Here is a 12,069-nt window from a genome sequence, read left to right as displayed (position 1 = left end):
CGAAGTGGCCATCTATGTACACGTTTACTAAATATTACTGGTTTGAATGTAAGGACACAACCGGTCGGATGTAAGGACGCCCGTGCGGGGTGCCGGCCGAACTTGGATGTTTTTTTAAAGGGGCAATCACAAGGCAAAACCCTGCCTTGTCAGTGGTTGCCCATTCAAAAAAGCGTCCAAGTTAGTCAGGATTGCACACAGCAACACAGAAAAACATCCCTTAGAAAGAACAAGGACCAAGAGAAATGGAGACTTCCTTTCCAGAGAAGCATTTTAAGAAAAACTAATTGCAGTTTTATTTCAGAAACAAAACCAAAAGCCGCCAGATGTGGTAGAAATTCATTCAGTGATGAGAATCTGGCTGTGGAAAGTCAGGAAATACAGATTTTAACAGGAAAAAAAATAATTAACCAGCGCATCTCCCCCACTTATTACTTGTCTTTCTCCTTCTGTTCCCTCTCTTTCTTTTCCCGTTCTATCTTTGCTTCCTCTTCCTCGTGAAGTTTTATTAATTCCTCCACTTCTTTCTGTTTCAGGACTCGAATTTTCGTCTTCCCGCTCTCACGTGTTAATGTGGCGATTTCCACTAAAACAAAGTTCAAAATGAATACACCGTACAGTATATTTCGGGTGTGGTTCGTTTTATCGACAGTATCTAGGTCGACAATGTTTAGGTCGACCACTATAGGTCGACAGTCACTAGGTCGACATGGATGGAAGGTCGACAGGGTTTCTAGGTCGACATGTGCTAGGTGGACAGGTCTAAAGGTCGACATGAGGATTTTTTTTTTTTTTGTGTCGTTTTCTTCGTAGAGTGACCGGGATCCCAAATTAGTGCACCGCGTCCCCTCGCATGGCTCGCTTCGCTCGCCATGCTTCGGGCATGGTGCCTTCGCTCCGCTACCGCTTCGCTCGGCACACTTTACCGTTCCAATAGTAGTCCACGTGGATCGTTAAGTATGAAAAAATCCACAAAAAAAAAAAAAAAAAAAAAAGTGAAAAACTCATGTCGACCTTTAAACCTGTCGACCTAGCACATGACCTAGAAACCCTGTCGACCTTCCATCCATGTCGACCTAGTGACTGTCGACCTATAGTGGTCGACCTAAACATTGTCGACCTAGACACTGTCGATCTTCAGACCGGATCCCGTATATTTCACCTTCACTGGGGGCAATTCACAGAAATTAGTTATGAATGTTATATTTGTTATTCAAATCACAATTCTTAACATCACTCAAGGATATTTTTCCTTTATAAAAATCTAAGGGGGGAATTCAATTAGGCACGGTAATTTACTGCGCGCTACTTGATCCCCGGTGCTATCCAATTAGTCCCAAATGCAGCCCGCCGTCCCCTTATCTGGGAATTTTTTTTTTTTTTATTATTATTATTTTTTTTTTAGAGACCTCTGCATGCTCCGGCGGGTGGGGGGAAAAATCCCATTAAATACCCTGTTTTTGCAAGACCAGCCGCAAACAGATAATTTAACGGGTCCATAAAAACTGCCTATAATTGAGTAGCAGTAGTAGTGTGAAAAAGCTCCAAGTAACCCCCGTTTTTCGCCCCCGTTAAATTATCCGGCCTAATTGAATTCCCCCCTAAAAGTATATTATATTAGAAATTGACATTAAGGGGGCAATTCAATTGTTTATGGCGCCCCACCTCCCGTCTAAAGTGACGGGAGATCGGGGGTGTAGGGCAATATTCAATTGTTTGTTTTTTTTATCGTGCATGTTGCGCCCTATTAGTCAGGGTTTATCCGCATAAAGCAACTAAACCCGACTAAGTTTACGGGTGTGATGCAAAAGAAAGCACAAACAGGTCACTTTACACACATTACAGCTCACCGGCACATGGGGGGTTCGGAGAGCTGAAATGCGTCTCCCTGCGGCTCAGCGAGCCCGAATAGAGCAACAACTGAATTGCTCTGTTGGGCGCCATATAGTGCTGGCCGCGGGGAGAAACAATTGAATCGCCCCCTAAAATGAATCGATTTAATGATGCTGGAATCACCAATCAGCTCCTAACTGCCATGTTACAGGCGGTGTTTTAAAACGTCAGTCAGGAGCTGATTGGCTGGTACTTTCTCTCTCTCTACTTTTTCTCCCCTCAAATTGACAATATTGGTGGACTGGTGAACAATAAATAGAAGGAACCCATATATATCTGTTGCTATTACCTTTCTCTGCAGACAGTTTGCTGACATCCATGGTTTTATTAAGGACTTTAACGGCTAAAGCTAGCGCTGACTTCAGGGTCATTTCTCCTTCCTTGAAGTCCTGTTTCAGCATGGAGACAGCCGCCTACAAACAAACCAAAGTAATTTCACTGCTAACAGACCACTAAGATCCTATAACAACTGCTACCGATCAGTCCTGTGTGACAACGGCCAACAAGATAGGTCACAGGTCACAATTAATGACTTCTTTAAAAAAAATTGATTCAAAGCAATCCCATTCTTGGTTCTCCTCAATTCAACATCATTTCAAAATAACGTCAACATTTACTAGTAATGTTTATTAGTGGATAAAGTGGGGGATTCTCTTTCCAGCAAGGGGTAAAGACAATACAATCCTAACTATAGAACATGGTAACATATTAGAACATGAACAAAGTGCTATATGCAAACGACGAATATGAATATGGATCTGGATCTTACTGCGCTGTTATTCCCGATACACGTGGCTTTCCAGCCCCCGTAATTCCCACTTGGATCGCTCTGATACAGCTGGAAGCCGTAGTGCTTGTCCCACCCGATGTACAGCAGGGAGACGCCAAACGGACGCTTGCCTGAGAAACAGGTAGGATATCAGCTGACAGCACTCATATACACATAACATGGTATGCAGTCTATACAGATGTGTCCTCATACACCTAAAGTCTTTACTCTATATGGCGCAAGACTCAACGCAACTGAGACACTACAACACGCAGTGTCGGAACCTTTTTCACACAGATCACCAACAAATACACAAGTGCTACAAGCCCCAGTGGTCACAGTAGCAAAGTCGTTTTGGCGCTCCTCGTCATTTTTAGTGGTGCAAATTGTGAGAATAAAGGACGCTTTCCGCTGCTAAGCCGCAAGGACCCTAGCGCACGTAACGGGCTATTTGGCGGGCCTAATACCAACGTGGCCACATCTCAATATATAACGCTATGGAGATTTACGGCAAGCTCTGGAGTAACAGAGCAAGCGCACAAGTACTCGCACATCACATGACTCTTTGCTGGAGCAGTATTATTTATGGGGAACAATAACAGTAAGTGATCTATAAATGTGCATCTGTATAGATAGGGAGGACAGGGGAGTTATATTTATTTCTTTACTATTCAATTTAAACACACAGGGGGGTATTCAATTGTTTGAAAAGTCAGTTGGGTATCTGTTTTTTCCTATCTAATAGACAGGGGAAAAAACTGACACCCAACCAACTTTTCAAACAATTGAATTTCCCCCATAGTGTCCAGGAGAATTACATTAATGCCTGATCTATCATTACATGCTAAATATAAAAACAAAATCCAAATCTTTTCTCAGGCAGCCATTGCAGGGGGGGTGCTGGAAACACCATGGGATATAGTGAGAGGTTTTATCCAGCCCAGAGGTTAGCAAAGCAGTGCTGGGGGTATTGGCCTTGATTCCCATCCTGTATGCAGTTTGTATGTTCTCCCTTTGATTATCTGCATTTCCTCCTGGTACTCCAGTTTTCCTCCCACGAGGTCAAAAACAAAATGATCAGCTAACTGGCTTCTGGCAAGAAAAATGGCCCCTAGTGTGTTGAAGAGGTGAGCGGGCCTCTGCATGGTAGGGAAGTTAGACCATCAGCTCCAATGGCACCTGGACTGGCGTGATAACTTAGATTAACAACTGCCAGCGCCAAAGATGTCTGCCTCACCCTCTGCTATAGTGTAAAGTGCTCCGAGTACTACTGGGAGAAGGCACTATATAACCAGCGTGACTACTACTGTGCCCCTTAGTGGACGAAAAAGAATTCTAATTATTACTTCAGAGCATCATTTCTACACGTTATATAGACAGATTACCTCCAAACTGCGTATAAGCCTGTTTAATATCGCACAGGGCGGTCACCAGCTGCTCGCACGGGATGGGCTCCTGGTACTGTAGCAGGTACCTGGGATACAAAAGTGACACACAGGAAGTCAAACATTTAATATAATATGAACATGTCATCAAACCTGACACTTTTCCTGCTCCATCCATCAGCTGCAGATATCTATATAAATGACCTCCACACTGCAAGATGATTAAGAGGATGTAACAATCCAGTAGAAGCCCCTGATGTGTTTCCTTGTAGGTTATCCCACAACGATACCCACTGGACACACTACTTTGGGACTGCCATGGACCAATCTGTCCAAAATCCTCAGCTTAAAGCGCATGCGGGTCTAAGCCACAATAATTGACCAGCTCAGCACCACCCCCATTACACTCACCTTTGAGCAATTACTCGCAGTTCGTTTGTCAACACGTTAGCATCGGAGGTAATCCCAGCTACACTGCAAGCCATGTCACTGAAACAGAAGAGGAGAGAAGTTCACACAGAGACTTTGGCCCCTTGCGAGCCGCTGACCTCACTGGAGGCAGAACATAAAGTAACACGGCGGAGGCCGCTCACAGGACTCACTCGTTCAGTTTATAGATTTTCTCTGAGAAGAAAACTTCGTCCAGGAGTTTGTGGATGTTCCTTCTCTCGGCTGCCAGCAAGACGCCGTCGTTCGCCAAGATTCCTAAGCAGGTGCCGGCATGTCCGATCGCTTCCATGGCATATTCCACCTGATACAGGCGACCTGGGGGAGGGAGTTCAGTCAGCTACGTCCTGAAAACCTCAAATAACCAAACTTAATGCAGCAAGTACCCATTCAGCTAATGCTCATTTCTTAGAAGATCCAATGTTATATAGAGAGAGGATATAAGGGAATAAAAATGGGAGCATTTTATAAAAGGGATGAGCTCTGGTCCACATAAGGGCTCATCCACAAAAGCCCTTTCGGAGAAAGAACAAGCTTTGTATTAAAAAGTAAATTTAGCGCAGGTAACATTTCTGAAAGTACATGAGATTCAATGAACCTTAAATCATGTCACGTGGGGTAGCCAAATGCGTAACATTCAGTATACAACACAGGCCGTATCCAAAGAATGCAAATTAGAACGGTCAATAGATCAGAAAGCTCTAAATAAATAAATACATGCTTTCAGAATTCTGCGTCATTTTGACCTTCGGTCGGTTTCTTCCTCATGATTCAGAGATAGGGGTCACGGGATCACAATGCTTTCACCGAGAATGGAATGCGGGATACGCCGCACATTCTCATAAAAAAAGAGTCGCGCCCTGAATTGCGAGCTGAGGCACAGGGTCGAGCCCCAAGCGGGGAAGCAGGGGTTTAGACATGGTTGATGCTAGATTCAAGTGGGCTAAGGGACCTTTCCCGTCAGGGGGAGGAGCCACAACACAAGGGGGAGGAGCTAGACCAGCGTGATAGTTCCTCTACTAACCACGCCACCAACTATTACCTTTAGTAATCAGGTGGCGAGCGAAGCGTGGTGAGTGGAGCGAGCCCGCAAGGGTACTTTTCGGGTACCCTGTTCGGTCGTAGCTCCTCCCCCTGGTGACGTGTCTCCTCCCCTAGGTACGTCAGAAGGTCTCTTCTCCCACTCCGATATAGAATCAACCGTTTAGACATGGGCCCTGATTCACAGTTATCATCATCAACAAACACATTACAACTTCCTCCTCATTCCTCTATCAGAGTTAAAAGTCAATGTTACTTGGAAACTGTGGAAATAGTAAATGTTGGATGTGGATTTATATAGGTGCAACTATCGCAGTACTAACAACTTTCCCGGGAAGTTCCCCAAGCAGCACAACGCTGACTTTAACTATTACTGCTGCCGCCGGCACAAAGTGAAAGAGAAAGTAATCTGAGGATTGTGTCACCGCCCCAAGAGAATGCAGTCATTGTGTATATATAATGTTACAGTACTGTACACAAGATTATGTGTGAAGAGCAGCAGTGAGATCACATCGGGATGGAACATACCCTCTGGCGAGAATATAGTGGTTCTGGAATCATATCTTCGAGACTGTCAGGACAAAGAAACAGAAAATTAACCAGACATCACAGAGCAAAGCATAAACGAGCATCATCGTACACAGGGTGTAGATACATAAAGTAGCTCAAGGTGTGACACTAGGACGGTGCCTCGTGCCTCTAGCACACAACGATGATGCAGCAACAGAGAACACGAGACTTACAAGCAGCGCTGCCCCCATGTGCCAGTCATGTGTAACTGCAGCCACACACAGCCAGAAGCTGCCATACATTACAGACATTGGCCCTCATTCCGAGTTGATCGCTCGCTAGGTACTTTTAGCAGCCGTACAAACGCATAGTCGCCGCCCACAGGGGAGTGTATTTTCGCTTTGCAAGTGTGCGAACGCGTGTGCAGCCGAAGTCTGCAAAAACATTTTGTGCAGTTTCTGAGTAGGTCTGAACTTACTCAGCCGCGGCGATCACTTCAGCCTGTCCGGTCCCGGAACGGACGTCATACACCCTCCCTGCAAACGCTTGGACACGCCTGCGTTTTTCCAAACACTCCCAGAAAACGGTCAGGTGACACCCACAAACGCCCTCTTCCTGTCAATCTCCTTGCGATCGGCTGTGCGAATGGATTCTTCGTTAAATCCATCGCTCAGCAACGATCCGCTTTGTACCCGTACGACACGCCTGCGCATTGCGGTGCATACGCAGTTTTGCCGTTTTTTTTTACATGATCGCTGCGAAAATTGGCAGCGAGCGATCAACTCGGAATGACCCCCATTGTGCGGGATGGTTGGGAGAATAGTAGCTGCTTGCTGGTTCATAAGGGGTAACATTGGCAACAGCTGATAGATACCAATCCCAACTCCCTATACTGAGTTACGCAGGCAGTTCTTTCCTCAGCGTGTATGAAAACATACTGTATATCACAAGCGGAGAATGGTGCTAGAGCAGTGGTTTCCAAACTTTTTTGAATCACGGCGCCCTAGAATATCAGAATTTTGGTCACGGCACCCCTAGGCCGAAAATTTCTTATTGAGAAATTTAGCAAGAAATATTACGTTAAGTAGATCGCGTTTATATGTCATCCTTAGGGTCAGTTGTGTGGTGAGGGACAAGATTTGCTTCTGTTTGACCACAAATTTTATGACTGGCAGCCACCAGCACTGGTTTTGCCTGTTATATTGACCATGAATAATTTGAATTGGTCCTGGACCAGCAACCCAGGGCACCCCTACAAGTGTCCCGAGGCACCCCAGGGAGCCACGGCACACAGTTTGGGAACCTCTGTGCTAGAGTATTATTATTATATAGCAGCTACATATAACGCAGCACTTTTACAGAGAATATTCCAGTCAATCACATCAGTCCCTGCAACGGTGGAGCTTACAATCTAAATTATCTATCAAATCCACACACACATATAAACTACAATGTATGCACTTAAACAGAATTAAACAGGTAAAAGAACAATTGGATCTTCCGCTGTGTGTTTGGCCCAAATGACAGATTACTCACCCCCTGCACACAGTGGAACACCCATGTCCAGGCCTGAACCAAAACTCAGCCAATCAGTTCACCATGACTAGTGTCATCACTGAGGTATGAGGCCCAGGTGCATCTGCGTCTTTACGCTAATGCCGCGACCGATTGAGACGCCATCTTGCAGTGACTTGCGCTGGGGGAAATCTGTCTCAGCGCGTCTTTAGATGCAGTTCATTTTTGTTGTAAAAGCAGTTTTGAAATGAGCTTCAAATGCCCCCTGCGCGGGCAGGACACTGGCACCGCCCCCCCTGCGCGGGCAGGACACTGGCACACTCAATGCCCCATCACCATTATAACTCACCATTTTATGGGTTTAATGTTTTCCTTCTACTCTTGAACCTCGTCAGCTCTTTCCTTTGGGCCGTCTCCTCCTGTAAGATGGAATGTTATAAGCTTATATCACACAATGAGAATACATCAGTGCCCACATACGGGTACAGCTTCCAGACGCTGAGCTATGGCACAGGACAGGGCACAAGCCTCCCTAATAGGACATACACACGGGACAAGACAGATTATTACATTGTGTTTCAATGATCCACCTTTCATAAATCACGTCATACAGAAGAACAGGAGAAGAGACCGAGGACAGTAGCAATGCAGCAATCACATGGAGAGAAGTGGTGCCACATGTATGGTCAACAAGAACCTGGTGATTGGGCCAACCAGTACTGGGGTCACTGAGGTAAGTGGGCACATGGAGAGAAGTGATAGCTTAGTAGTGGGGACATAGGACAGATGCAATCACAGGGGCAGATGACACTTGGTACACAGGGCAAAGGTGGCACCAGCAGTAATCACAGGGGCAGATGACACTTGGTACACAGGGCAAAGGTGGCAACGGGCAGTAATCACAGGGGTAATAATAATGTTGGTGTAGTATAGTCAGAATTATCTGCAGCTGTAGAGGACCATAGATGGGCAGTAGCCACAGGCATAGATGACGAGCTACAGTAACAGGGGGTAGTAGTGATCTCAGGGATATGGTGAAAGGGCAGTAGTGATCACAGTGGTAGTAGTAACGGGGCAGTAGTGATCTCAGGGATATGGTGAAGGGGCAGTGGTGATCACAGTGGTAATAGTTACAGGGGGCAGTAGTGATCTCAGGAATAGTGGTGACGGGAAGCAGTAGTGATTAGTGGTAGCAGTAACGGTGCAGTAGTGATCTCAGGGGTAGTGGTGGAAGGGCAGTAGTGATCTCAGGGGTAGTGGTGACAGGAAGCAGTAGTGATCTCAGGGGTAGTGGTGGAAGGGCAGTAGTGATCTCAGGGGTAGTGGTGACAGGAAGCAGTAGTGATCTCAAGGGTAGTGGTGACAGGAAGCAGTAGTGATTTCAGGGGTAGTGGTGACAGGAAGCAGTAGTGATTTCAGGGGTAGTGGTGACAGGAAGCAGTAGTGATCTCAGCGGTAGTGGTGGAAGGGCAGTAGTGATCTCAGCGGTAGTGGTGGAAGGGCAGTAGTGATCTCAGGGGTAGTGGTGACAGGAAGCAGTAGTGATCTCAGGGGTAGTGGTGACAGGAAGCAGTAGTGATCTCAGCGGTAGTGGTGGAAGGGCAGTAGTGATCTCAGCGGTAGTGGTGGAAGGGCAGTAGTGATCTCAGGGGTAGTGGTGACAGGAAGCAGTAGTGATCTCAGGGGTAGTGGTGACAGGAAGCAGTAGTGATCTCAGCGGTAGTGGTGACAGGAAGCAGTAGTGATCTCAGCGGTAGTGGTGGAAGGGCAGTAGTGATCTCAGGGGTAGTGGTGACAGGAAGCAGTAGTGATCTCAGGGGTAGTGGTGACAGGAAGCAGTAGTGATCTCAGCGGTAGTGGTGGAAGGGCAGTAGTGATCTCAGCGGTAGTGGTGGAAGGGCAGTAGTGATCTCAGGGGTAGTGGTGACAGGAAGCAGTAGTGATCTCAGGGGTAGTGGTGACAGGAAGCAGTAGTGATCTCAGCGGTAGTGGTGGAAGGGCAGTAGTGATCTCAGCGGTAGTGGTGGAAGGGCAGTAGTGATCTCAGGGGTAGTGGTGACAGGAAGCAGTAGTGATCTCAGGGGTAGTGGTGACAGGAAGCAGTAGTGATAGGAGTATATTTGTAACTCGGGGCAGCAGTGACATATGGGTAAGCAGCAGCAGTGATCACAGGGATAATGTTGACTCGGGTAATCGTAGTCACGGGTAGTGGACAGCTGATATACAGCAGTGCTGAGAGTGGGCACAGTGCAGTAATAGTTAGTAGTGGAGTCAGGTAGATGCAGCAGTGGGAACAGGGATAGCAGAGTCAAACATATATGGTAGTGGGCACATGGATAGTGTAGTCAGGGGGTATACATGGCAATGGACTGAAGTCCAGGGTAGATATGGCAACGGGCACAGGGGTAGATATGGAAGTGGAGGGGGGCATAGTGGAGCCAGGGGTACATACAGCACTGAGCGAGCACAGAGATAGTGGAGTAAGGGGTAGATATGGCAGGAGAGAGAGGTAGGGGAATTAGGTGTAGATATGGTAGTAGGCACAGGGGTAGTGAAGTGTAGATATGGTAGTAGGCACAGGGGTAGTGAAGTCAAGCGTAGATATCGTAGTGGGAACAGGGGTAGTGGAGTCAGGGGTAGATATGGTAGTGGGCACAGGGGTAGTAGAGACAGGTAGATATATAGAAGTGGGCACATGGGTAGAGGACTCAGGCACAGGTGTAGATATGGTAGCGGGCACAGGGGTAGTGGAGTCAGGTAGATATGGTAGTGGGCACAGGGGGGTAGATAATGATATGGTAGTGGGCACAGGGGTAGTAGAGTCAGGTAGCGCTATATATATATATATATATATATAGATATAGATATAGATATAGATATAGATAGAAGTGGGCACAGGGGTAGAGGACTCGGGAAGATATGGTAGTGGGCACTGGGGTAGATATGGTAGTGGGCACAGGGGTAGTGGAGTCAGGTGTAAATATGGTAGTGGGTACGAGTAGCGGAGTCAGGGGTGCATATATACTAGCGGGCACAGAGGTAATGGACTCAGGAGTATTTATGGCAACAGGCACAGGGGTGGATATGGTAGTGGGCACAGGGGAAGTAGAGTCAGGTAGATATATAGAAGTGGGCACAGGAGTAGACATGGTAGTGGCTACAGGAGTAGTGGAGTCAGGGGTACATATATACTAGTGGGCACAGGGGGAATGGACTCAGGGGTAGATATGGTAGTGGGCACAGGGTTAGATATATAGCTGTGGGCACAGGGATAGTGGAGTCAGGGGTAGATATATACTAGTGGGCACGGGGAATGGACTCAGGGGTAGATATGGCAGAAGGCACATGGGTAGTGGCTAGATATATAGCTGTGGAGCCAGGGGTAGATATGGTAGTGGGCACAGAGGTAGATATGGTAGTGGGCACAGAGGTAGTGGAGTCAGGGGTAGATATGGTAGTGGACACAGGGGTAGTGGAGTCAGGAGTCAGCTCCCGGCAGGTGAGGGAGGGATAATGCATTGTCATGGCCAGTGCCCTGGTTCTCCCTCCCCAGCACAGGGCATAGCCTATACGGATCACCAGCAGGAGGCACCGCACGCCGGGAGACTCACCGCTCGGCCTGGGAGCTCCGGGGTGGATGCGGGAAGAGGATCCGGGACACAGGAGGCGAGAGAGCGAGACACCGGCGATCAGTCACCACACTCAGGCACACGGGAACATGGCCGCCGCAGGCGCATGCGCACTTCAACAAGATGCCGTCACGTGCTGGGAGGGCGGAAGTGGCTTCAGCGGCCATCTTGCTTGAGGGAAATATTTTGAACTTTATTTAAATTAATAAATCCATTGAGAACTTTGGTTCTATATGAAGAAGCGAGACACTTTGGAGCCGCACTATATGGAAAAACCCGAAGTCGCGACAACTTCTGGTTTTAGCCAATATGAATTTTGCATTCTTTTTGTATTTAAATCTGTTATTTATTGCTGGATTAAATAATTTTTAAATAGTGGCTGGAAGTATTAGATACTGTAGATGTAGAATGCCAGCGGGAGGGGGGCGAACGCAGCAAAGGCCCTTGCGGGCTCGCTGCGATCGCCACAGGTTCTATTCCCACTCTTTAGGTGTCGTGGACACCCACGACTGGAAATAGACCCTGTGTGTCGGTATTCCGTCAACTGGTATTGTGATCATTCGGGATTCCGGCTTCAGCATGGTGACCGCCTGGATCCCGAGCGCCGGTCACATGACCGCATCCCTTATGGAAATGTCTTTCCTCAGGGCCTGAGGAAGAGGTTATACACCTTGAAACGCGTTGGATATTGGACATCTACACGTTTGGCTATTGGACATCCACACTTCTGGGTCCAGGACGTTTGCGGAAAGACTTCCACTGGTAAGCTTATGAGCCAGAGCAGGGTGAAGTCTGGACCACCCTGCCGTATATACCACCTGCGACTCCTTTGCTACCCTATGGGTACGATTTCATTCTGAGTTTGGGACATTTGTCCTTA

The 12,069-nt window shown here is 47.3% G+C and overlaps 1 protein-coding gene across 1 annotated transcript; it reads right to left on the bottom strand.

Moving 5' to 3' along the window:
* Positions 1-271: 271 nt before the first annotated feature.
* On the bottom strand, positions 272-11,300 carry PSMA4 (proteasome 20S subunit alpha 4). The gene is made up of 9 exons (XM_063939255.1): positions 11,172-11,300; positions 7,910-7,979; positions 6,064-6,106; positions 4,650-4,812; positions 4,459-4,536; positions 4,048-4,136; positions 2,663-2,793; positions 2,183-2,306; positions 272-586 (listed from the first exon to the last, which is right to left on the bottom strand). The coding sequence occupies exons 2-9, from the start codon at positions 7,910-7,912 to the stop codon at positions 432-434; spliced, it is 786 nt and encodes a 261-aa protein (XP_063795325.1). The 5' UTR covers positions 7,913-7,979; positions 11,172-11,300; the 3' UTR covers positions 272-431.
* Positions 11,301-12,069: the final 769 nt, after the last annotated feature.

The sequence above is a fragment of the Pseudophryne corroboree genome, chromosome 9 (genome assembly GCF_028390025.1).
Source record: "Pseudophryne corroboree isolate aPseCor3 chromosome 9, aPseCor3.hap2, whole genome shotgun sequence".
Classification (NCBI taxonomy): Eukaryota; Metazoa; Chordata; class Amphibia; order Anura; family Myobatrachidae; genus Pseudophryne; species Pseudophryne corroboree.
This window is presented reverse-complemented; position numbering and strand designations above follow the sequence as displayed.

Coding starts and splice junctions, on each gene's coding strand:
- PSMA4 (XM_063939255.1), bottom strand. Junction 4,137..4,458: donor CTGCGAGTAATTGCTCAAAG/GTGAGTGTAATG, acceptor TTTGTATCCCAG/GTACCTGCTACAGTACCAGG. Junction 587..2,182: donor CAAACTGTCTGCAGAGAAAG/GTAATAGCAACA, acceptor ACTTTGTTTTAG/TGGAAATCGCCACATTAACA.